Source organism: Pogoniulus pusillus, chromosome 16, assembly GCF_015220805.1.
Source record: "Pogoniulus pusillus isolate bPogPus1 chromosome 16, bPogPus1.pri, whole genome shotgun sequence".
Taxonomy (NCBI): Eukaryota; Metazoa; Chordata; class Aves; order Piciformes; family Lybiidae; genus Pogoniulus; species Pogoniulus pusillus.
Genome location: NC_087279.1, coordinates 3492119 through 3518384, shown reverse-complemented (window position 1 = coordinate 3518384; position 26266 = coordinate 3492119). Strand labels below are relative to the sequence as shown.

At 43.8% G+C, this 26266-nt stretch overlaps 1 protein-coding gene across 10 annotated transcripts in view; it reads left to right on the top strand.

The window, feature by feature from the left end:
* Positions 1 to 25908, top strand: part of CHL1 (cell adhesion molecule L1 like) — a 236685-nt gene extending 210777 nt beyond the window's left edge. For 6 of the 10 annotated variants that reach the window (XM_064156179.1, XM_064156183.1, XM_064156178.1 and 3 more), the window contains 5 exons: positions 1146 to 1325; positions 12365 to 12526; positions 13227 to 13358; positions 14980 to 15052; positions 17817 to 25908. In XM_064156179.1, the coding sequence (XP_064012249.1) occupies positions 1146 to 1325; positions 12365 to 12526; positions 13227 to 13358; positions 14980 to 15052; positions 17817 to 18033 (764 nt within the window). In that variant the 3' untranslated portion in view covers positions 18034 to 25908. Of the gene's footprint in view, positions 1 to 1145; positions 1326 to 12364; positions 12527 to 13226; positions 13359 to 14979; positions 15877 to 17184; positions 17797 to 17816 lie in introns of those variants that run through there. The other 4 variants (XR_010305144.1, XR_010305143.1, XM_064156185.1 and 1 more) reach the window with 3 other exon arrangements.
* Positions 25909 to 26266: the final 358 nt, after the last annotated feature.

The window sequence follows — 26266 nt, the reverse complement described above, 5'->3', positions numbered from 1 at the left end:
AATGTGCCCAGGTGGCCAAGACAGCCAGTGGCGTCCTGGCCTGGATCAGGAACAGTGTGGCCAGTAGGACAAGGGAGGTTAATCTTCCCCTGTGCTCAGCACTGCTCAGGCCACACCTGGAGTGCTGTGTCCAGTTCTGGGCTCCTCGGTTCAGGAGAGATGTTGAGGTGCTGGAAGGTGTCCAGAGAAGGGCAGCAAGGCTGGGGAGGGGCCTGGAGCACAAAGCCTATGAGGAGAGGCTGAGGGAGCTGGGGGTGTGCAGCCTGCAGAAGAGGAGGCTTAGGGCAGAGCTCATTGCTGTCTGCAACTACCTGAAGGGAGGCTGTAGCCAGGTTGGGTTGGGCTCTGCTGCCAGGCAGCCAGCACCAGAACAAGGGGACACAGCCTCAAGTTGTGGCAGGGGAAGTCTAGGCTGGATGTGAGGAGGAAGTTGTTGTCAGAGAGAGTGATTGGCATTGGAATAGGCTGCCCAGGGAGGTGGTGGAGTTGCCATCCCTGGAGGTGTTGAAGCAAAGCCTGGCTGGGGCACTTAGTGCCATGGTCTGGTTGATTGGCCAGGGCTGGGTGCTAGGTTGGACTGGATGATCTTGGAGGTCTCTTCCAACCTGGTTGATTCTGTGATCCTATGATTCTATGGCTATGGTGCTATGAATCTCCTGAATCTATGAATTTCTGAATCTTGATTCTCTGACTATGTGCAGAGCATGGATCTATCTATGTAGGCAGCTTAGGAGCAGCAGCCAGTCCTTCAGCTGCCAGCCGTGCCGAGGCAGAGCTGAGCAAAGCGGAGCAGCCATCCGTTAATGTGCTGGCAGAAGTTCGCAGACGTTTGAAAGCACAGCAAGAAGCAGTTCATATATATTTAATGATGTAGCAGACAGGCATTTTTACTTCCCACTAAGTGTGTGCAGAGCAGGAATTGGAGAGCTTTTTAAGAACAGTAGTAGCTCACCCCGTAGTTGGGAGATTGACGTGGACGAGATAGATCCCATTTGAGTACTTGGCAGGAAGGTGAGATACGTTTATTGAGGCTTCATCCCTCCTGCTCAGAGCAGAGTCCCTCCCTTGCAGGGAGTGTTTGTGGCACATTTCATGTCCATAGCCTGTAGCTGCTGGATCTGACTCAGCTGCCTTTTCCCTTTCAGTAAACGAGACCCACGAAATCGGACCTCTGAACGACATCAGCGTCGCCAACCATTCCACGCTCAGCTGGAGGCTTTCAGGGCTCAACTCCAGCACCAAGTACAAATTCTATGTGAAAGCCTGTACAGTCAAAGGCTGTGGAAAGCCAGTCACAGAAGAAGGACTAACGATGGCTCAAGGGAGTAAGTTAATAGGCAATATGTTTTTATGTGGAGAAGCTCTAGCAATAATAGGAAAATCTATTGAGGATATTCCAGGCTTGACATTTCCTTTGTAATTAGAGGAAATAAATTTGGTGGGTTTCTTTTTTTTCTTTCCATGGGAGCAATCAGTGAACTTTTTTAGGGTAGCTATGCAGCACTTCAGAAAAGCAGGGCTTATCTGTCTCATTTTGCTGCACAGTTCTGTTCCTGTTCCCAGCCATCAACTCGTTAAGCCGTACTAGAATAAGTGAGTTCCATCTGATCACAAACAGAAAAGTGAAGATCTAAATAATCTCTTCTCAGCACTATAAACCCAAACTCAGCCCTTGCATGAAGTTGAGGGATTGTCAGCCTCATCAGGGGGATGGTGTTTGACATGGAAATCCAGGTGAACATATTGTTGGCTGCAGTGCCTTAAACCCATTATTTTGTTATTACTTTATCAGAGAGCATTTGCGTGCCGCTTACTCCCTGTCCTAAAACACTGCTGCTGAGTGATTTAAAGGGAAATTGCAAGCCCTGTATGATAGCTCATCTTTCACATCCAGCTGAAATGAAATAAAATGCACTGTGCTCAGCAAGTCTGAAAACTCTCAATAGCAAGGAAAAAGTCCTTGCTATTAATCAGAGTCCATTGCTGTGCGCTTACCATGGGGAAGGAGAAAGGGAATGTGATAAGCAAAAGGGTCCTGCCTGCTTCATTTGTAGCTATAAGAGTCTGGAACAATGTTGACATAAAAAAGGGAAGTGGTGCTGGTTGCACAACATCCTAGTGGACTTCCAAGTTGCAAAAGCTGTTCTGTCATTGTAAAACAAATAGAAAGCACTTTAAGCTGATCCCATCCCAGTTCAGGATCCACTCGTGAGGTATCAACCAGTTTCTCAAGTAGACAAACTCCTTCTCAGCTGTCCTATAGCCTCCAGGCTCACTGTTGTCTGCAATTACTCATTTAGTAGTAACTATTATTTCTTCTCAATTCAAGAGAGATGTTGAGATATTGGAACTTGTCCAGAGAAGAGCAACAAAGCTGGTGAGAGGCCTGGAGCACAGCCCTGTGAGGAGAGGCTGAGGGAGCTGGGGGTGTGCAGCCTGCAGAAGAGGAGGCTCAGGGCAGAGCTCATTGCTGTCTGCAGCTCCCTGCAGGGAGGCTGTAGCCAGGTGGGGTTGGGCTCTTCTCCCAGGCAGCCAGCAACAGAACAAGGGGACACAGTCTCAAGTTGTGTCAGGGCAGGTCTAGGCTGGATGTTGTTAGGAAGTTGTTGTCAGAGAGAGTGATTGGCATTGGAATGGGCTGCCCAGGGAGGTGGTGGAGTTGCTGTCCCTGGAGGTGTTGAAGCCAAGCCTGGCTGAGGCACTTAGTGCCATGGTCTGGTTGATTGGGCAGGACTGGGTGCTAGGTTGGCCTGGATGAGCTTGGAGGTCTCTTCCAATCTGGTTGATTCTAAGATTAATCTATCAGCATGATTCAAGATGAATTCTCATTAAGGAAGTAAAATATCTGTGGCTGGGTTTTTTCAAGCTAAAGATACACAATTTCACCTCACTAATTGCCTTTCCTTGCAGCCAGAATAATGTGTTTTGGCTACTTGGAACTCTCTAACTCCTTTGAATAACCTTCTCAGGGCTTAAAAAATGCTTCCCTGTCTGATAGGCTTCAAAGGATGATAATGCCACCATTCCTTTTGTTCTCATTCTCTTCCTTCCTAAGCCTTTGTTTCAGCTGTGGCAACAACTGATTCTTGCTGAAATGCTTGCAGAACAGAGCAGCATAATTAATAAAAGCCACTGGGGTGCAGCTCTGCAATTAATGTGTGTTCCTTGCTGGTTCTCCAGCCACCCTAAATTAGGGCACTGCATCTGTCACTGGGATGCCATTGGTTTTGTGTCATTTGCTGGCTCAGTAGTTCAGCTATTTTTCAGCTAAACATGATAGGCTGAAAAAAAGAATAATAATCATTTTTTTTGTGTAACAGTGACCTTCCTGGGGTTTAAAGCTGTGCTGTGAGAAGCAAAGGTGATTGCTCAGAATTAAACCAATCTCTCTTTTTGAAGAAAGGGGATGATTGCAGAAGCCAAAGTTGGTAACTCAGAAGGACCCACATACATAAATGGCAGATATAAAATGTGGTGCTCTCTGAAATGAAACTCCACCATAGAGCACTCCGAGTTTCCTTGGGGTTTGAGTCAGTGAGTCTGCATCCATTATGTCCTGGGTTTAGTAATAAAAACATAAAGCTTTTGTTGCTCATTTTAAGGCCTTGAGTAGCTTCCACTGCTGGAATGTAGCCTTTTGCAGTCTGGTATTTCACAACAGGCAAGTAGAGTTGTTAAGGGGGAAGCCATGGATTTGGTCATATTTTGCCACTGATATTCTTGATCTGCATCCCTACTGTTGCTTTCATTTGTTCACTCTTAATTCCTGCTACTATATTCTGGCCTCAGAAAGAGAAAATTAAGGGATGAAGCTTAAGCTTTATATTTACAGCTCAGCACAAGATACAAGCAGGCATTTATGATCTATACAGCTAGACACAGAAATAGCCAAGTTAAAAAGGTAATACAGAAGCACAGAAGCCCTCCCAGAAACCTGAGTCTCCAGGAGGGGCTCCCAACCACCCTTCCACCTCCTTTCCACCCCTTTGCCTTATCCCAGACTTTGCCTTATGTTCAAGGTGAGTTTGGAGAATCTCCCAGGGGGGTTAGGAAGCAGAGGGATTAATTACACAGACAGCAGGTCAGAGAGAGAAGGGAGGCAGCCAGTGACCAACTCTGTTATCTCTCTGTTTGTGTTCTTGTTTTTGTCCATCTCAGCAAGCCTCTGAGTGCAGTAACCATCACCATTGGTTCCTTCTCACAGCCTAGCATCTAATTCCTCTCATTAAAATCTCCCAGCTAGGCTCAAACCAGCCCAAAGTTCAACTCTCCATTTATTGCAGCAGATGTATTTAGACAGGTATGGTTATAAATGATGATGGTGCCCACAATTAGGACTCAGCTATTAGTCTGTTGCAGCTGTTTGTTTGTTTAACTGCTAACTTTTGGAGAAGTCCACCTCCCTTTTAGTATGGACATGTGCAGTAGTGTCTGTATCACCACTGAAACCAAATGGTTCAGGCAGGGAGGTTGGATCTTCCCAATTCGTTTCCAGCCCCTAACCTTCTGTGATTCTGTGAAAACTGTTGGGCTCCAAATGATATTTTTTCCCCAGCCTGTAATTGATGTGCATCCCCTGTCCTGCCCATGAGTTTTCAGTGGGCTGAATGACTGAAGAGAGTGAAAAAGACTTATACTCAGTTGAATCAACATCACTCCCTGTGTAGGTGACCAGATAGATCATGCATTTTCTCTACAACTCTTAACATGAGGATGATGAGAGGACTGGAGCACTGCCTGATGAGGAGAGGCTGAGGGACCTAGGGCCATTTAGTCTGGAGAAGAGAAGGCTGAGAGGGGATTTAATCAGTGTTAATAAATATCTGAGGTCTGGGGGTCAAGAGCCAGGGACAGGCTCTGCTCACTGCTCCCTGGAACAGGACAAGGAGCAATGGATGGAAGCTGCAGCGCAGGAGGTTCCAGCTCAACACAAGGAGCAGCTTCTTGACTGTAAGGGTCCCAGAGCACTGGCACAGGCTGCCCAGAGAGGTTGTGGAGTCTCCTTCTCTGGAGCCTTTCAAGGCCTCTCTGGATGTGTTCCTGTGTGCTCTGAGCTAAATTGTGTGGTGCTGCTCTGGCAGGGGGGTTGGACTTGATCTCTTTAGGTTCTTCCAAACCCTAACACCCTGTGGTCATCCTCTGACATTGAACCCAATCCAGATTTCTGCCAGGACTAACTCAGTGCTTTGGGTTAGCAACACTTCACCAAAAGTACCCATCAGTTTGTGGGTACTGATAGAAAAGGACCATCCCATGCTCCTAACTCTGTTTCTTCCTTTTCTAATGGAGCAGTGCCCACATTCTGCATCCTGTGGATGCCCAGCAGCAGTTGAAATCAGTCCTCAGCTCTGCAGGGCTGCTTCTGCCAAATGAGTCTGTTTCTGTGTAATTCCTTTAACAGAACAAAACTACACTTTAATATTTGTCTCTAAGATTAAATGCAGACCCACTGGAATTAGTGAGAAACAGGCAATATAAAAGCTTTCATTCACAGCATACTTGTTGCATGACCCAACACTGCCAATGTGGGTGGCTAATACAAAGTTGATGAAACAAAAAGCTTCTTTCTTATGAGAGGTCTTAAAGATAGCCCCAAAGAACTCAGATATGAAACAGTGATAGGCAACCAAATGCCTTCATCATAGAATCATAGAATCAACCAGGTTGGAAGAGACCTCCAATATCATCCAGTCCAACCTAGCACCCAGCCCTGGCCAATCAACCAGACCATGGCACTAAGTGCCTCATCCAGGCTTTGCTTGAACACCCCCAGGGATGGTGACTCCACCACCTCCCTGGGCAGCCCATTCCAATGCCAATCACTCTCTCTGACAACAATTTCCTCCTAACAGCCAGGCTGTACTTATCCCAGCATAACTTGAGACTGTGTCCTCTTGTTCTGGTGCTGGTTGTCTGGCAGCAGAGCCCAACCCCACCTGGCTACAGCCTCCCTTCAGGTAGTTGTAGACAGCAATGAGGTCTGCCCTGAGCCTCCTCTTCTGCAGGCTGCACACCCCCAGCTCCCTCAGCCTCTCCTCATAGGGTTTGTGTTCCAGGCCCCTCACCAGCTTTGTTGCCCTTCTCTGGACACCTTCCAGCACCTCAACATCTGTCTTGAATTGAAGGGCCCAGAACTGGCCACAGCACTCAAGATGTGGCCTGACCAGTGTTGAGTTCAGCTGTTGGTACAGCATTGTGGACAATCATGAAGAACCTGGGCAAAAAGGCCATTTGCATTGCACTGCAACATGAAGAAGAGGTTAATCTTTGTAGCTTCACCTCGGTTTCATTCCCCAGCAGCAGGTATACTGCCCTTAGAAAAATGAGTTTTATCTCTGTCTTCTTCTTTTCAGGCAGCATTTCTTAAGTGACCTGCAAACTACTTAACTTTCCCCATCAAAGTCTTGATTTCCAAATGATCATTAGTCCTCAGAAGCATAATACAAAATAATGTTCTTACATGAGTGGAGAAAAAAAAACCAACCCACCCAAAAGCCAACCCTCCATAAAATGAATTTAATATAGCTGTCCTTCCTTGGCACAAAGCTTCTTTTCACCCAGAGCTCCCAGTCCTTCTGGAGGATTACTAGACACATATTACATGTTGAGAATGATTACTGTGTGTCCAGAAATTCAAGCCTTGCTTGAAAAATTCATCCAGAGGAAGCCATACAACTGCAGTTTTATTTTTCCAGGGAAGAGAGCTTCACCAGTTTCATTATATTTCAGTGGCAATTGGCATCAAACTCCCAAAGGCTCCTTGTAAAAGCTTAGCTGGAGGGCACTAACCTTGATGACACACCAGCAGATGAGGAGAGTAGCCATTTGTTACAAAATAGATGGGTTTAGTTCTGGTTTGCCGTAGGCACAGGAGGAAAAATAGAGCTGACTTAGCCATATGTAACCAGCAACACCCCTCCCAGATATGCCCTCTCTGCTCACAATCAAATCTTGGTGAAAATGGTTTGAGTTTTGGGTTGGTTTTTTTTTTGCTGTGTTTCATTTGGCCACTCCAGCCTGGTGCCTTCTTGTTTTGATTGGAGGACCCAGAGACCATCAAACTGTATTGCTAGCCTCAAACAGGCTGGACCAAGAAAACTCCTTTGTGCTGTGTCATTGCAGGAACAGGACAAGAGGGCACGGTTTCAAGTTGTGCCAGGGGAAGTCTAGGCTGGATGTTAGGAGGAAGTTGTTGGCAGAGAGAGTGATTGGCATTGGAATGGGCTGCCCAGGGAGGTGGTGGAGTCGCTGTCGCTGGAGGTGTTCAAGACAAGACTGGATAAGGAACTTGGTGCCGTGGTCTAGTTGACTGGCTAGGGCTGGGTGCTAGGTTGGGCTGGCTGATCTTGGAGGTCTCTTCCAAACTGGTTGATTCTATGATTCTAAAACAGATAATGCCAGAGCTGGGACTGGCAGAAAGGATTTGGACAGGGCTGGGTGCTAGGTTGGCCTGGATGATCTTGGAGGTCTCTTCCAACCTGGTTCATTCTATGATTCAAAATCCTAATATTTTGAGCAGGAAAACACATGTAGTCAATATAATATGCTAAGTATATTAATCTCAGACTACTCAAAGCAAATTTGTGATTAATTATTTGTCATTCCTGAGATTTTTGGCTCTTTCCTCTTCTGTTACCCCAGTGTAGCCAACAGAAAAAGCTGCAATGAAGCAGCAGGAGCTGAACAAGCCATAATTTGACTTCTTGTCTCAGCTCAGATTCCTCCTACAAATGACAATCATTAACTATAGCTGATCACCAACTCACAGAATCACAGAAGGTTGGAAAAGACCAAGTCCACCAAGAACCCTACTCTACAAGGTTCACTCTAAACCATATCCCACAAGCACCACATGCAAATGACCTTTAAGTACTCCCAGACTTTGGGATCCAGCCACCTCCCTGGGCAATCCATTCCAATGCCTGACCACACTTGCTGTGATTTTTTTCATCTCCTAATGTCCAGTCTCTCTTGCACTTTGAGGCTGTTCCATCTTGTTCTATCACTCATTACCTGTGAGAAGAGACCAGCACCAACCTCTCTGCAATCTCCATTCAAGTGGCTGTGGACAGCAATGAGATCTCCCCTCAGCTTCCTGTGTCAAATTAACCCTTCCCAGCTTCCTCAGTCACTCCTCACCAGATTTATTCTCCAGGCCCTTCCCCAGCTTCGTTGCCCTCCTCTGGACCTGCTCCAGCACCTCCACATCTCTCTTGTATTGCAGTGCTCAAAACTGGGCACAACACTCAAAGTGTGGCCCCACCAGAGCTGAGTCCAAGGCGACAATCACCTCCTTGCTCCTGCTGGCCACAGCATTTTTAATCCAAGCCAGGATGCCATTGGCAATGAGAGCTCCCCTCAGCCTCTTCTTTTTCATACTAACCAGCCCCAGCTCCTTCAGTCTCTTTTCATCACATGTATTCCTTCACCTCTAGATCCTTCTCAGTAGACTTCACATGTATGACTGTAGCTTCAAGTTGTCCAAATGCAGCATGAGTGACCTGCACTAAGAAAAACCCAGAAGCTGAAGGAGACTTGGATGTGTGTTTATATGTCTCCAATAGCCACAGAGCAAAGGAAAACCAGGACAAAACAAACCCAAAACCTAATGAAAGTTTGTGATGGTTTGGCTGTTCCCTGCCCCCCCTCTCTTGTGAAATCACCCAGACTAGACTCAGTTGAGCTGGAAATTAGGATGAAGCTTTATATTTACAGCTTAGCACAAGATACAAGCAGGCATTTACAATCTGTACAGCCATAGACAGAATCAGACAAGTTAAAAAGGTAATACAGAAGCACAACAGCCCTCCCAGAAACCAGAATTCCCAGGAGGGGCTTCCAACCATCCTTCCACCTCCCACCCCTTTGCCTTATCCCAGACTTTGCCTTATGTTCAAGGTGAGTTTGGAGAACCACCCAGGGGGGATTAAGAAGCAGAGGGAATAATTACACAGACAGCAGGTTAGAGAGAGAAGGGAGGCAGCCAGAGCCAGGGACCAACTCTGTTATCTCTGTGTTCTTGTTTTTATCCATCTCAGCAAGCCTCTGAGTGCAGTAACCATCACCATTGGTTCCCTTTCACAGCCTAGCATCTAATCCCCCTCATTAAAATCTCCCAGCTAGGCTCAAACCAGCCCAAAGTTCAACTCTCCATTTATTGCAGCAGATATATTTTAGACAGGTATGGTTATAAATGATGATGGTGCCCACAATTAGGACTCAGCTATTAGGCTGCCAGCTTATTCTTTGTTTGTTTAACTATGTTTTCTAACAGATGTGCTAACTTTTGGAGCAGTAGCTCTCTGGGATGCCTTTGGAGGCAGGTTAGATTGTTGGTTGGTTATTTATTTCCCTTTCTACCATAAGCTACTATCAAAAAAAAAAAAAAGAATTAAAAAAAAAGGTCTTCTGTTGCTCTCATAAATCTTGGAGCCCTGTAGGAATATTGTAAAATTGCAGTTCAGTGCTTAATGTTCATCTAAGTCCCATGGCATGGCTGATAAATAGAGGGGGAAGATGAGAAGTGCTGGGGATATGCCTTTATTACGAATGCTTCTTCTCCCTTACTGGAGATTAAAACCCTAACCCAACTGCTTTCAATTTGCTGCAGCTAATTTCTGCAGCTCACTGACCTTTCAGTAGGTTCAGCTTTTATTTCTGTCTCTTTTTTCTAAGGGGTGGGAGCTCATCTGTATATCTTTTAGCTTTTCTTTTTCAGGATGTTGTACTGCTTTTTTGAGTCCAGACACCCAATTTTGGCCTTGTTAGCAAAGCTTTCTCCTCTGTAGGTGCTCTGCTCATAGAATCATAGAATCAACCAGGTTGGAAGAGACCTCCAAGATCATTCATCCCAACCTAGCACCCAGTCCTAGCCAATTAACTAGACCATGGCACTAAGTGCCTCATCCAGGCTTTGCTTGAGCATCTCCAGGGACAGTGACTCCACCACCTCCCTGGGCAGCCCATTCCATTGGCAGTTCTGCTTCTGACCATTTAAAGAGAAGAGGCTGGCCCAAGCTGGAAATAAATGGTTGATAGATCAAGGGAGGTTCTCTTCCCCCTCTACTCTGCCCTGGTGAGACCTCATCTTGAATACTGTGTTCTTTTTTGGGCTCCCCAGTTGAAGAGGGACAGGGATCTGTTGGAGAGGGTCCATTGGAGGGCTGTAAGGATGATGAGTGGACTGCAGGGCATGGCTTATGAGGAGAGGCTGAGGGACCTGGGGCTGCTTAGTCTGGAGAAGAGAAGACTTAGAGGGGATTTGATAAATGTTGATAAGTATCTGAAGGCTGCCAGGAGGGGGGGGGCAGGCTCTGCTCACTGCTGCCTGGGATAGGATAGTGAACAATGGGTGTAAATTGCAGCGAAAGAGGTTCTGCCTCAACATAAGGGGGAGCTTCTTTACTGTGAGGGTTGCAGAGCACTGGAACAGGCTCCCCAGAGAGGTTGTGGGATCTCTTTCTCTGGAGACTTTCAAGGCCTGTCTGGATGTGTTCCTCTGTGATCTGTGTTAGTATTGCCCTGCTCTGGCAGGGGGGAGTTGGACTGGATGATCTCTTTGGGTCGCGTCCAACCCCTAGCATCCTCTGAGCCTGTGATAGATACTGACTGGCAAGGCTGATTTAAGAAAAAGCACATCAGTGAGCCCGAGGTTAAGCATTTTGCTGACCAGGAATCGAGCAGAAATTCTTCCCAAGGAGGTTTGTGTTGTATCCACGTTGGACCATGCTGCTCTCATGCCATGCATAAGTGTTGCATCATCTTAAATCCACACTGGGTTGAAGGTTCACATTGGTTCTTGTTGCTTCCTGGGCAATGTTTCCATTAAATACCTGGTTTGGTTTTTTTTTTCTGATGCCTTGCTTTTTAGAAGGTGCTAATTAAAATATACCTGTGGTATCCTGTCACTTAATTTGCAGCTTGATTAAAAATTATAGCTCAGTTTTACATAGTTCATTTAGCAAAAATTACTGATAGGTGGATTAATTTATGCTAATGAGCTGTGTTTCAGTATCAGCAGTATTTCAGCTGCCTGTGTTCTCTCTGGGTCCCAGTGGGCTGCTAGTTTAACTGCTTGGTGTAATACATGTAGAGTTGCCTTGGAAAACTTATCCTAAACTGCTGCTTTGATTGTGCTTGGATTTGTCTTAATCTTATTTTTTTCCTTCCTTCAGCTGTCAACTAAGCCTTAATCTCTGCAAGCTTCTTGCATTGCTTGTTTACTACTTTAAGTATTAACTAGAATTGTTTTGCTGTCAGTGCTAATTGGTCAAGTAGCTTTCAAATTATACTGTGTGCTCAACCCTTAGCTGAGATGATCTTGCACAAAGCAGGCAAATGAGAGAACCAAACACGATTAAGGAGTTATATTTACTAAGCACAGCCCTTCCAAATCTCTCTCCTGCCATCAAAACCTGGCACACACCCATGTTGTGCCTGTTGGTTGATGAAAGCCATCCCACATGTCAACCAGCAGTTCTGAATCAGGCTTTTCATGTTCCAGCAGCGATGGCTAACATCTAGAAATGTCCTTTGTGGGTTTTTTTATGCTCTGTCACCCACAAACACCATTGTAAAAAAAAAAGCTTCTTTGCTACTCTGCAATCTCAACGCAGACCAAAATTTCAGGAGGAGTTTTGCAAGTTGAAAAAGCCCAAACCCAAGAGCTGCTGAAATTTCTCTTCTACCTCTTAAATATTAAATTCATCAGGAGCATTCAAATGCTTACATCTAAGTTCAAAGGCAAAGCCCAGCTGTATCTAGAGCAGTGCCTTGTGCGAGCACTGCGGTGTTTGGAAGGACGTAGGAAATTCACTGTCGGGAGAGAAACGTCGATGGATTCTGATGTTCTTTTTCTTTCCTTAAGACACAGAAGAATCCCTTCTCCAGCTAACAAGCTGCCTGTGCTTCCCTGCTGAGTTCAGTCCAATGGGAGAAGCATCAAACCCCAGCTTATCCACACAATGCAAGCCCATTGCCAAGTTGTAGGGGTTAGTTAGAGAGCAGATCCGTAATCCCCCATCAATATTAACTTTCATCCTGGGAAATGTACAAACCCCTTCATGAACATCAGGATTACTTCAATCTGCTGTTGGTTTTATCTGATGGAATATTAAAGATCAAGTAAGGGGGTGGGGGGGGGGGGAAGGTGTTTAGTTTCTTCTTTTTTTTCCTTTTCTTTTTCCTTGTCACTTTCCTTCCTGCTTTTGAAAATCAGAGTGCCTGATGAGAAACGCTGACAAGAAATAGCCTGGCGCGTGTCGTACTTTTGTGTTCTTTCCATGCTTTGTAAGTGTGCATTTCACAGAGCTTTTGTTGAAGGAAAACCATTAATCAATGTGACTTGAATATGTACATCCTGTAGGTAAAGGCAGCGGCAAGAATTCAGAAGCAGTAAAGCCCACCCAAAAGTTTCACCCCATTGAGGCGCTTGAGCCTGGAACTGACTATACAGTTCGTCTAGTGACTAAGAATTGGGTTGATAACAATAGCATTTTTGAAGATGTTATTGAGACAAGGGGGAGAGGTGAGACATGAAAACCCTTCCAGGTGATAAAGATTTCTTTTGAATGTAAATCCATGTCGAGGTTCCATCTGATGTTGTGCAGTCAAAGTGTGCCGGATTCATCTCTCCTTTTTGTTCTCTCATTCGGAAGTTGACTTCGCGCAGTTGTAACCCACGGGAGCACAAACCCACCTGTGGTTCTGGGCTGATCCTGTGCTCTGGTTGGTGCACAACAGCCCAAAACAGTGACACACCTTTAGAATTGCTCCTTCCTATGTGATTTTCAAAGCGGGGAGGGGGGGGAAGGGGTTAGGATCCAATCCCATTTCACATGTGCCAATCCAGCGGTTTGCATGTACCATGTGCGGTTTTAACCCCGTTTCTGTCGCCAAACTGCTTTTGCATGAGAGGCTTAACCACCCTCTGTTCAGCTTTCCTCTTTGGCATTAATCCCCTGAGCCAACTGCTCTCTCAGAATTACCTTTCCAAAACGCCTGCATTGTGCCTTGTCAACTGCATGTTCCCCTTAAAGCCTCAAAATGTCACGCTCCAGACGTGTGCCTGTCTCGCGTTGCTCTCAGTTGAACACAATAAGTAGCGATAGACTGGTTCAATTAGGATCCAGTGAAGAGCATGTTATGTATTCATGTTCTAGTTGGGTGATGCCCTTTTCCTCTGGTTAATTTTCTTCTTTTTTTCACTTCTTTTCTGTTCCACAAAGCCTACGCTGGCATTTACGATGGAATTTCCACCCAGGGGTGGTTTATCGGCCTGATGTGTGCCATCGCTTTGCTCACCCTGCTGCTGCTGACTGTTTGCTTTGTCAGAAGAAATAAAGGAGGAAAATATTCAGGTAAATGGATTTGTTGTCCTTTTGCTATGTTCACATGTTAATAACAAGCATTCTTCAGGCTTTTATCTCTGGAGGCTGCAGAACCACAAGCAGAAACACCCAATTAGGTGTTGGAGCTTTTGATAAATATCTGCAGACTGGATTCTAATGAATACAAGTGAAGCTCTCCTCTCTGAGTGAGATACTGCTGTGTGCTGGGCAGAGATCTTACCAGGGCCTCTGATAACGCTCATTGAATCTTCCAGCATTTAATCCAGCCCTAGAGTCAAGCTCTTTCGCCACCTACACCTCTCAGCCTTCAATTTGCAGGGCTATGTGCTCACTTCCACCTGATAGCTGCCACTTGACACACTGAGAGACCTTCTGTGGGTGGCCAAACTGCTTCACAGTAGAGTGTTTTGCTGAAAGCCATTCTGTAGTTTTAAAAACAATGGAGAAGGATTTAAGTGTAAATACTGAAGTACCAATCTGGTTGCTCAGAAAGGTGGCAGATGCCCCATCCATGGAAACGTTCAAATCAGGTTCTACAATGCTCTGCACAGCTTTATTTAGTTGCAAATCAGAGAATCACAGAATGTTAGGGGCTGGAAGGGACATTGAAAGCTCACCCAGGCCAAACTCCCTGCCAGAGCAGGATCACCTGTACCAGATCACACAGGAACATGTGTGGGACTGATCTGTTGGAAGGCAGCAAAGGGGAAAAGGATTTGGGGGTCATAGTGGATGGAGATTGACCAGGAGCCAGCAATGTGCACTTGTGGACAGGAGGGCCAGTGCCATTCTGGGGTGTATTACATGGGCTGTGGTTAGCAGGTCCTCCTGCCCCTCTACTCTGCCCTGGTGAGGTTGCATTTTGAGTAGTGTGTCCAGTTCTGGGCACCCCAGTTCAAGAGTGACATAGAACTGCTTGAGAGATTCTAGCACAGAGCCACAAATATGATTAAGAGCATCTCTGCTAGGAGGAGAGCCTGAGGGAGCTGGGGTTGTGCTGCTTGGAGAAGAGGAGACTGAGAGGTGACCTCATCAGTGGTTATCAATATGTGCAGGGTGAATGCCAGGAGGCTGGAGCCAGGCTCTGCTGAGTGATGCCTGATGAGAGGACAAGGGGCAATGGGTGGAAGCTGAGGCATAAGAAGTTCCATGTGAACCTGAGAAAGATTTTTTTTTCCCCTGTGAGGGTGACAGAGCCCTGGAACAGGCTGTCCAGGGAGGTTGTGGAGTCTCCCTCTCTGAAGAGGGACATCTCCCTCTCTGGAGATATTCAAAACCCACCTGGATACATTCCAGTGTGATCTGTTCTAGGGGATCCTGCTCTAGCAGGGGAGCTGGACAAGATGATCTTTCAAGGTCCCTTCCATCCTCTGACATTCTGATTCTCTGACCTTCAAAGGTTCTTTCCATCCCAAACCTTTCTATAAATTGATTCTAGCATTCTTATAAGTGAATGCCCCCAGCCCTTGATGGAAGCCTGTTGGTTGCACCCAGCAGACATGTGGGGCAAGCTGCTGCCCTCCAAGCCAGGCTGTAAATAATAGCAGGTGGTTTTCCCATGCCACCTGCAGAAAGAAGAGTCCAGGGTGGAAGCTGGCATACAGATCTGTGCTTTATTTTATTTGTACAGTGAAAGAAAAAGAAGATTTGCATCCAGATCCCGAGGCTCAATCAATAAAAGATGAAATCTTTGGGGAATATAGGTAAATAGGACCTGCTTTGCCAAGCATTTGTGTTTGTTGGGCTTTTGTTTGGTTTCCAGATGTCATCATTATTTAGGCCATTTTTTTTTAATATATAGCATGCAATTAATGCTCTTTTTTTCCCCCCCTCCATTTCCAAAGCAAACCTCAAAGGAATGGGTAAAAGTAGGACTATAAAGTCCAGTATCCAGTACGTTAAAATCCATCTACCTTGGGGGTAATCAGTAAATGTTGATGGATCAGCGACTATTTTTCACTTGTCTGTTGTTGGTTTTGGTTTGGTTGGTTGGTTTTGGTTTGTTTGGTTGGTTTTATGTTGGTTTTTTCCCCCCCCATTATTATTGTATGAATAATGTAACCCTATCCAAGATCATTTTGGCTTTCTGCTGTAACATCCACCAAAGCCAACAGGAAGGTTTTATTTTACGCCTTCCGTGGGTTTCTGAAACCCAATCAGGTCATATGGGGAAACATTCATTCTGTGGAAGAAAACAGAAGTTTGAAACACACTAAAAGAGGAAAAAAACCAAACCCTCAAACAAGCCTCCTTACAGAATTTTCTGTGGGAGAGCTGAAATAATCACTTTGCCTGCTGTAAAATAACTAAAGCTGACAACGTTACCTTAGCAGTATGAAAAAAACAAATACATCTTTATTAAGTACCATGCAGGAGAACTGCTGCCCTTGGCCTTAAGGGCATAAAAAAAATCTGTTAAAATCCAAATTCTTACATTATTTGTACTGGATGTTACTTTTTTTTTTTCTACATAATTTCATCTTTATTTAATTTTTAATGCTTTCTAACGGGACAAATATTTAGAAAGGTAAGAAAGTCCTGAGGTTAATAACTTTGACCCCCTCCCTTCCTTTCCCATCCCCTCCCCCAATCTCTAAACTCCAAATTTGTAAGTTGTTTTTTTTTTTTTCCAGCCAGAAATTCCCTGTGCAGAAAAGCAGCAAATATTTTTGTATGGTTTTGATTGTGCACAGCCTGGAGAAGAGGAGGCTCAGGGGTGATCTTATTACTGTCTACAACTACCTGAAGGGGCATTGTAGACAGGTGGGGGGTGGCCTCTTCTCCCAGGCAACCAGCAATAGAACAAGGGGACACAGTCTCAAGTTGTGCCAGGGTAGGTATAGGCTGGATGTTAGGAAGAAGTTCTTCACAGAGAGAGTGATTGGCATTGGAATAGGCTGCCCAGGGAGGTGGTGGAGGCACCGTCCCTGGGGGTCTTCAAGAAAAGACTGGATGAGGCACTTAGTGCCATGGTCTAGTTGATTGGTTAGGGCTGGGTGCTAGGTTGGACTGGATGATCTTGGAGGTCTCTTCCAACCTGGTTGATTCTATGATTCTATATGATTCTATGTTGGAGAGGTCAAATTTAGGTGCATTTCTTTGTCCTTCTTTAGATAGCATTGCCAAATTGCTGTGACACTGAGTTCACACAGTATCACACAGTATCACAGTATCACCAAGGCTGGAAGAGACCTCACAGATCATCAAGTCCAACCCTTTACCACAGAGCTCAAGGCCAGACCATGGCACCAAGTGCCACGTCCAACCTTGCCTTGAACAGCTCCAGGGACGGCGACTCCACCACCTCCCCGGGCAGCCCATTCCAGTGTCCAATGACTCTCTCAGGGAAGAACTTTCTCCTCACCTCAAGCCTAAATTTCCCCTGGCACAGCCTGAGGCTGTGTCCTCTCGTTCTGGTGCTGGCCACCTGAGAGAAGAGAGCAACCTCCTCCTGGCTACAACCTCCCCTCAGGTAGTTGCAGACAGCAATAAGGTCTCCCCTGAGCCTCCTCTTCTCCAGGCTAACCAATCCCAGCTCCCTCAGCCATCAGCAAGGGCCCTAATTGAGTAACAATGTCCAGAGTTCAGAGAACTAAACTATTTTTTGGGGGGTGTGTGTGTTTAATTTTTTAATCTATTTTGCCAATCCTCCCAAATATTGTGGTCAGTTCTCCTGCAGTTCCATTGGGATGAAAAGCCAATGGAATTTCCTTTTTATTTGCCCTGAATTTTGGTGGTGGGTCTGTCCTTTTTCCCTGCAACTGCCATGAAGCATAGACTGCATCTGAGCAGATAGAGGCACTCTGATGCTGCTTTTCTTTTTCATCCCCTTCAGCAGAGAGGAACTCCATCAGTTACAGTAAGATAACAGCAGAACAAACGAAGAAGGGGAAGAAAATGCCCTTTTTTTAGTCATCCAAAATCAAACAGACGCTCACAGAGTAGTGAGATGCAACCCCCAGCTGATGCCTCATCCCACAACTTCATTAATTCACCCACCCACCTCAAAAGAAACACGACATGAAAGGGGACCCACTGGTTTGTAAAACGAAAATGCCTCTTTCTGTAAGGTGCTGAAGAGTTGACTTCAGAACTGATTGCCGGAATGGATCCCTCATGTCCTTTCCAACGTTTCATGTTCTTTCCCCTTACACTTTCAAGCCTTCCAAAAGGCCAAAAAAGAAGTGGGGAAAGACCCAAACATGTGTGCTTTTCATTGATAGTTCCCTTTCCAGCTAATCCCAGTGTTGCAATAACCAACTCCTGTCTTGCGGGGAACTCAGGTTGGTGTGTGCGACCCAGCCAAGGTGCGCCAGACCGAGAAGGTCTCATGGGTTCAGATCACTTCCAATATACAACCCACCCAGAAATGTTTCCTTCCTGCTGCTTTCCTTCCCACTATCAGAGCAGTTTCCATGCTTGCTGTTGAAAGCCAGGTTTTTGGAAAGGCTTTTCTTTGTTTTGTAGTGACAGCGATGAAAAGCCGCTGAAAGGCAGCCTCCAGTCCATTAACGGGGACATTAAAGCCACTGAGAGTGCTGATAGTCTGGTAGATTATGGAGAAGGGGAACATGGGATGTTCAATGAAGATGGTTCATTTATTGGAGCTTATTCTGGATCTAAGGAAAAAGGATCAGTGGAAAGCACTGGGAGCTCTACGGCAACTTTTCCTCTCCACGCCTAAACTCTAAAGCGAGAACGATTCGGTTTGTGTTCTAATTGTGCTGTTTATCTCGAGTAGTGCTCCATGGTTACCACATCTGATTGGAAGCAGGTTGCCAATTGAGCCAGGCAGGAAGCTGACATCCAGGTAATACAAAACCAAGTCACTGCCACTAAAAGAGGATTTTTTTTCCATCCTAATTTCTAGCTGTTTTCTTCTAGTTAAACCCAATGGATTCTTTACTACACACAATGTCTGACTCGATTCTTACCAAACCAGAATCTCTCAGTGTTCCATCCATATATTTCCCTGCTGCTCTATATGTGTTTTTTAGCTTTGGAATATGTTTCTCTGCATAGTATTGGGGGTTTTTTCCCCCCTTGTATAGCTGTTTGTCACTTTGTACATACAGTTACACATTGTGTTCCCCCAGGTACTGTGGCCTCAGCTGTAAAACAGCAACAAAATGTCTGGGTTCTAATTTAAATTTCCCAGAGACTCAAATATAGTTGATAGAACCAATAACAATTTATAGGATGCTCTTCCTCTTTCTTTCCCAAAAGAAAAAGGAATTAGATGGAGAAAGAGAGAGGAAAGGTAAAGCAGACCCAAATAAATAATTTCACTGTGGTTTGGAAGTTGAAAGAAGATTTCCCAGAGACTCAAATATAGTTGATAGAAACAATCACAATTTATAGGATGCTCTTCCTCCTTCTTTCCCAAAAGAAAAAGGAATTAGATGGAGAAAGAGAGAGGAAAGGTAAAGCAGACCCAAATAAATAATTTCACTGCGGTTTGGAAGTTGAAAGAAGATTTCCCAGAGACTCAAATATAGTTGATAGAAACAATAACAATTTATAGGATGCTCTTCCTCCTTCTTTCCCAAAAGAAAAAGGAATTAGATGGAGAAAGAGAGAGGAAAGGTAAAGCAGACCCAAATAAATAATTTCACTGCTATTTGGAAGTTGAAAGAAGAAAAGTTTAACAATAAATAGAAGGTATATAAGGTAGGGAAGCTACAAAAGTATAGGGAAGGGAAAACAAGATACAAAACATGTAAAAACACAACCAGATTTGATTGCAGTGGGTTTTGTCCACCTCGTGGTGCTGATGGTTAAGACAAAGAGCAGCAGGAGACAGGGATGGTGATGCTGGTAGGCAGGGAGGCAGAGAGAGCAAGCATAGGAAGTCCCCCTGCTTTTATGGGTCTTAGGAACGGGGGGAGCAGGCTAACCACCATCACCTGATAGTGTTAAGACCCATCCCTGGGGAGGGGTCAGGACCACCTGGAGTCAGGTTCAAGCTCACTCCCCCCAGGAGGGTTAACCCTGTACACAAAAAATAAGAGGTTATTCTGCCGAGGGACACAAAGCATCCTACTGAGGCCCCAAAAAAAAAGCCAATTTGAAATACTGCAGAAATATATTCTGAATATTGTATATATATTTTTTTTTCCATAAAGAAAGAAACTCTTTCACTTCTGATGCCCTAAAATGATTTTAGTGGTTAGAGCTGACTGTAACTAGCAACACTTAACAGGTGGAACTTTATCCAGAGATCAAAAACAGGCTCTCAAAAGACAAAGCTCCAGCCTTGTGCCTGGACCCTTCTGCCCAGTAGCTGGCACTCTTTCCTTACGTACATTAAGCTGCAGTATCTTTTCCTGTAGCAAGGCAAAACAGGGTTTCCCATCTCACCATCACTAGAAAGCATTTGCATCCCTTTTCCCCAGCCTCTGCAAGTTGCATTTCTAAGCAAAACCAAGAAGATGAATCTAAATGCTTGTTGTCTGTCTCATATCTGTATATTTGTGTGCTAGCATCCATCCTCATGGAGACGTTGTACATATGGTTATTAATATTGACACAAGTGAAGAGAGAGAGAAAAAAAAATGAAGATAAAATATCAGCTTTGTTTTATTTTGAGATGAGACCTGTGGCTAGCATGAGTCTGCATAGCTGTGTAGGAACAAGTAGGATTGCTTCTCACTATCAGTTTGGACAGGCAAGGTTAGTTCTTCAGAGGGAGTTAGGTGTGCGTCGGTGATAGAAACCTCACATCTTTCTAAGCACCACATAAAATAGACCTACCTGGCTTTGGAGAGGTGGTTTATTTTTCAAGCTATTCACTGCTAAAGAAGCAAGAAGCAAAAACCAAGAGGAAATGTTGTGGTATAGGTTCTTTTCTATTTCATTTACCGAGCTCTGGCTTAAATCTGGGTCTTTTCTTTGCCTCTCTGCCACTAACTCAGCAAATCTGTAGAGCACATTTGTTTTTTTAGGTCTTTTTGTATTGGAATCTTTTGGTTTTACTTTATAAAGCAGTTGTTTGGGGGTCATTTGGTCTGTTATGTTTGCTTTTAATTATGCTTCTGTGAGTAGAATGCCACCGTGGCTTCATTTCTTCTTGCACAAGGTCTGTCACTTCAATTCCAATGTTTTAATAGGAGGAATACATCCTAAAAGCCATTTTTTTTTTTGCCTCATGATGGTAATGAGGTGAATATCCCCAATGGCTCCTCCATGGTCTCCATTATTTCAGTGGGGAAAAGGAGAGGAAGCAAGAATTGCTCCCATGGTTATGAGTTTCCAGTGATGACCACTATTAAGAGCAGTTAGTTGCCCACAGGCATGAAGTTTGTTGCCATTAGAGAGGCCACAGTTTACAAACAGCATCCCTTCATTTGGGCTGCTCCCCAGTGCCCATCAATTTCTGGCCTTTGGTGCTTGATGCTTCTATCTGTGCCTCTTTTTAACTTCAGCCTTTATCTAGCCTCAACTTGGGAAACCCCAAACCTCTCAGTGATGAAACATGTATCAAAAGAGGAGTGGAAATCTGCCCTGAGTCAAAAGCTTCTCCCCTGTATGTCAGTGACCCAAGTGGTTCACTTTTTATTATTCATAAAGTTTTGCTTTCTGTATTTCCCTCAGTTCAAATGCTGAAAATGTCCAAAGTCAGTCTCCTTTTTGACCAAAAAAAAAGAAGAGAGTGAATAATTAAACAGATGAGAAAATTGGCATCTCATTAACAGAGACATGTCCCACCAGGATCTTTATCTGCTGACTCTTGTCTGCTGCAGCCCAAACTAGATCAAGTCTCAGAAATGATGATGCTAGTGACAGGGTTTTTTTTTTATTGCCAGCTTCAGGCTGCTTTTAGTGAATTTCTTTTAGGAACCATCCACACCAGCACAAAATTAAGGCTCTTTGAAACGAAATTGGGATGGGCTACCCAAAAACCTCCCCACGCCAAGAGCTGGGATGGGCTGGACCAGAGTCTGGCAGAGCTCTCCCAGGCATGATCAGGGGCAGACAGGCATGGGTGGGGATGGATGTCACCCATCCACATTCCCAGCCATCCGTTTCCCACATCAACAAACCTCCTTGTCCCGAAAAAAAAGCCTCTGTTAAGCAGACACAAATCTCAAATCACATTAAGGAGTGTCAAATTATCGATGGATGACTGCACATCCCCAGCGCTAGCGCTTGCGCTGCGGCTGCTCGGAGCTGTTCGTGAGAGGCGTGCGATGTGCTGCTCCTCTCTGTGCTTTTCCTATCCCAGTTCTAATTCAGAGCCTTAAATCTTAGTGTTGGTGTTTCATGATGCCTCAGGGTCTGAAAATCATCCAGCGGCCAAAAAAAAACCGAGAGAGATGCGCCGTGGAGTTTGCGCGGCGAGCACTGACTTGGGAGCAGTGTGCCCAGTGAACATGAAACAAAGGGCTGCAACTCCTGGGCACTCACTCAGCTTTTGCTCTTCTTTCCCAATCTTTTCTTTTCTCTTTCTTTTCTTTTTCTTTTCTTTTCTTTTCTCTTCTCTTCTCTTCTCTTCTCTTCTCTTCTCTTCTCTTCTCTTCTCTTCTCTTCTCTTCTCTTCTCTTCTCTTCTCTTCTCTTCTCTTCTCTTCTCTTCTCTTCTCTTCTCTTCTCTTCTCTTCTCTTTCTTTTCTTTTCCCTCCTTTCACTTTCATTTTTCTTTTCTCTTTCGTTTTTCTTTTCTCTTTCGTTTTTCTTTTCTCTTTCGTTTTTCTTTTCTCTTTTGTTTTTCTTTTCTCTTTTGTTTTTCCTCCTTCCCTCCTTTCCTCTTTCCCTCTTTCCCTCTTTTCCTCTTTCTTGTTTTCTTTTTGCTTTTTTTTCTATTTCTTTTTCTCTTTCATTTTCTCTTTCTTTTCTCTCTCTTCTCTCTCTCTTTTCTCTTTTCTCTTTGTTTTCCTTTAATTTTCCTTTCATTTTCTGTCTCTTCCTTGTCTCTTCCTTGTCTCTTCCTTGTCTCTTCCTTGTCTCTTCCTTGTCTCTTCCTTGTCTCTTCCATTTTCCTTTCATTTTCTTTTTTCTTCCTCTTCCTCTCTTCCCATCTTCCCCTCCTCTTTTTCTCTTTCTTTCTCTTTCATTTTCTCTCTTTCTCTCTCTCTTTCTCTTTCTTTCTCTCTCTCTTTCTCTTTCTCTCTCTTTCTCTCTTTCTCTCTGCCTTTCTCTCTCTCTTTCTCTCTTTCTCTCTTTCTCTCTTTCTCTCTCCCTTTCTCCCTTTCTCCCTTTCTCTCTCTCTCTCCCTCTTTCTCTCCCTCTTTCTCTCTCTCTCTCTCTCTCTCTCTTTCTCTCTCTCTTTCTCTCTCTTTCTCTCTTTCTCTCTTTCTTTTCTCACTTTCTTTTTCCTTTTGCTTTCTTTTGATTTTTTCCCTTTCATTTTCTTTTTTCTTTCTCTTTCTTTTCTCTTTCCCACTGGGATTTTATTTCCTATTGTTAGGCTACCACTCATACAATGTACCTCTGCAAGTGCAGGACACTAACAATGCTTTTCTTTATTTCTCAGAGGTTTACTTTCAAAAGTAGAAATCACAGAAGTCATTTTGGTTGGAAAAGAGCTCTAAGATCGAGTCCAACCATCAGAAAGACAGAAAAGTAAACTTAACAGAGGCAGCTTAGATTTTTCCCTGAGCAGTTTTTTGTCATTGCCAGGAGATGGCCTTCATTTTCTTTACTATTTTTGTTGCAGGTTGAGAGGATTTGTGAACCACATAGGCTGTATAAAAACTATCCCCAACTGTACTGCAGCACTGAAATAATACATAGCACCCAATAAATAGTACATAGAAACCAATAAATAGTGTTTTAAGTCCAATAAATAGTACATAGAATCCAATAAATAGTACTTTAAATCCAATATAGTGCACAGAATCCAATAAATAGCATTTCAAATCCAATAAATAGTACTTTAAATCCCACATAGTGCATAGAATCCAATAAATAGCATTTTTAATCCAATAAATAGTACTTCAAATCCAATATAGTACATTAAATCCAAAAAATAGTATTTTTAATCCAATAAATAGTACATTAAATCCAATAAATAGTACTTTAAATCCAATATAGTACATTAAATCCAATAAATAGTACTTTAAATCCAATAAATAGTACTTTAAATCCAATAAATGGTACTTTACATCCAATATAGCACTTTAAATCCAATAAATAGTGCATTCAATCCAATAAATAGTACTTTAAATCCAATAAATAGTGCATTCAATCCAATAAATAGTACTTTACATCCAATATAGCACTTTAAATCCAATAAATAGTGCATTCAATCCAATAAATAGTACTTTAAATCCAATAAATAGTACTTTAAATCCAATAAATAGTACTTTACACTCAATATAGCACTTTAAATCCAATAAATAGTGCATTCAATCCAATAAATAGTGCATACAATCCAATAAGTAATGCATTAAATACCACAACTCTACCTTTAATCCAATAATTATGGTAGTTTTGGTTTGTTTTTCTTTTTTTTTCCTCTTTGCCCAGGAGTGTTTATTAAAATCAGTTGATGGAAATCTGTGGTGATTTCATTAATTAATACCTGGCAGGGAATTACAGCTTGCCTGCTGGGAGGAAAAAGCCAGGGCTGGGCAGCTGCGTAAGCATCCGTCAGGATGGATGGGATAAGGATATATTAAATGGATAGGGGGGGTTATTAATGATCTGGTGCTGTGGCTTTTAGTTTGGTTACATCTGCTTGTGATAAGGATTGCATTTTGCTGGCAATGAACCTGTGAGAGGGGAAATGACACTTTCAGATTTGGTACCTTAGACAAGCCGGGATGCAATTTCATCCAGCAAGGAAAAGGCATTTTCCTAGCCCAAGGAATCCTGGTGTACAGATTTAAGCCTCCTCTGGCACAAGAGAGAGGGATGGATGCTCCTCAAAGAGTTGTGCAGTGTTGCCTGTGTAGTAGATAAGCACACCAGAGCAGCTTTTCCTAACTAATGGGAAGAAGTGCTGTGGTCCAGCTCCCGTGCAAGTGAGCTGTTTGTGTGTGCAGAGCAGATTTGGTATGGATTTTAAGCTCAGATCTAAGCTTTTGTTTAAAGAAAAAGAATATTTAATATCCTTGAGTAATCAAGAACTTGTAAGAATTACCCTGGCATCATTGCCCAGGGAGGTTGTGGCTGCTCCCTCCCTGGAGGTGTTCAAGGCCAGGTTGGATGAGGCATTGAGCAACCTGTTCTAGTGGGAGGTGTCCCTACCCATGGCAGGGGGTTGGAACTGGATGATCTTTGAGGTCCCTTCCAACCTAAACCATTCTGTGATCATTAGGCTAAATTTGTGGACCCAGTCTCAAATTTCTTCCTCGTGCTTGGCTCTGCTCTTCAGCGAGAACGAGAGTCCAGGACTGCCTATCAAAGCCCTTCTGGGGCTGAATCTTTGGGATGAGCAGAATTAGGATCCAAATCCAAAAATGACTTTCCCCTCCAGACAAAAAAAATGTATGTGTGTGCATGTCTACTGATTTGAAAAGCCTTCTTTGTAACTCCAGTTTTAAGTGGAGCTAATGAGCATTTTGTTGAATGATTTAAGGTATTTATTCTGTTGTGTTCTTCTTGCTGAAGTTTTAATGAGGATCTCTTTTTTTTTCTGCTCACTACTCCCATTGACTTGAGCAGGTCAGATCTCAGGCATGAGTGGTTTTAGCAAAAGTCTTTTTTTTTTATTTCAGGCCACTATCATTGTTGAGATTAAAACAAATGCCAGCACAATCTCTCCATCTAAAAATAGATTGGAGTTTTTAACAGTCATCCTTTTTAACAGTCATCCCCACAGCAGTTGCCTAAACTCCTGTTAGAATAACACTCACTCTGTGCTTCTGAAGGGAGAACTCACCACTGAGGATTTGTTTGTCATCATGGCTTGGCAAATGAGTGGTAAATCATTATTGTTTTGCATACCTATTTCTGTATAACACAACAAACTTTTCTCCTTAGTGCCATAAAGAACTACATTAATGAATGGAGAAATTAGCCAGGGTAGGACAGCAGTTTCGTTAACTGCTATGAAACTGAGCACCTGAAGGTACAAAGGAAGGAAATGCTCCATGGCAAGAGAATTTCCTTTGCTTGGCAGTGGATCCAGCCCTCAGCTGCCTCTCTGTTAATGTTTAGTATCTCAGAGCCAAGCATACAGATGCTGTCAGAGTACTGTACATGTTTACGTTGCAGCTCTGTATCTTCCGTGTCCAAGTCTCAAGTGATCTGCACTGACTTTCCAGGCAGGAAAGCAGTGGGTGGGTTTGAGCCAAAGCATACTGTCTATTTTTCCTTTCTTTTTTTAGTTCCTTTTCTTTTTTTTCCCTTCCAGTTACTATTATTGTTATCACTGCTTATAAGCAAGCTGCTTTGTCCTTTCCTGAGACAAGCTCAAGGCAAATGTGGTGTCACCGTTTGCAATGTTCCTTTCCGAGCTAAGTGTTAGTGTGCATTTATTCCAGGTTAGAGGAAGTTGTTGTGCTGTAGCTGCTGTTTGTATCATGCCTCTGTGCAAGTATGGTTTGAAAAGGTATTTTCATTTTACATGAAACAAGACTTTGCTAATAAAAGTTTGACTTGATGTACTCTTCAAATGCCTTAGCTGTAATCAGTGAGTTTCTCTTCCGTTTTGCTTTGTAGCTCATTTTCATTTCCTGATGGCATTTCCTTGCTAGGAATCTGTTTTGTCACTTATAGTCCTCTATAGCTTATGATCTGTGATGGGTTTTCTTGGCTTCATACCAAAGTCAAGCTGCCCTTGGCTTCGTTGGAACTAGCAGACACCACGGACAACAAACCATCTCTCTATGATCTACACCAAAGCAAGGATGAAGCTGCACTGCAAACACCCTGAGTTCAGATGCCTCATTGATTTCATGGTACTGTCATCTCCTGGTTCAAGCTACCATCCTATATAATGTGAGCATCTCTAACACGCTTTATATACTCTGT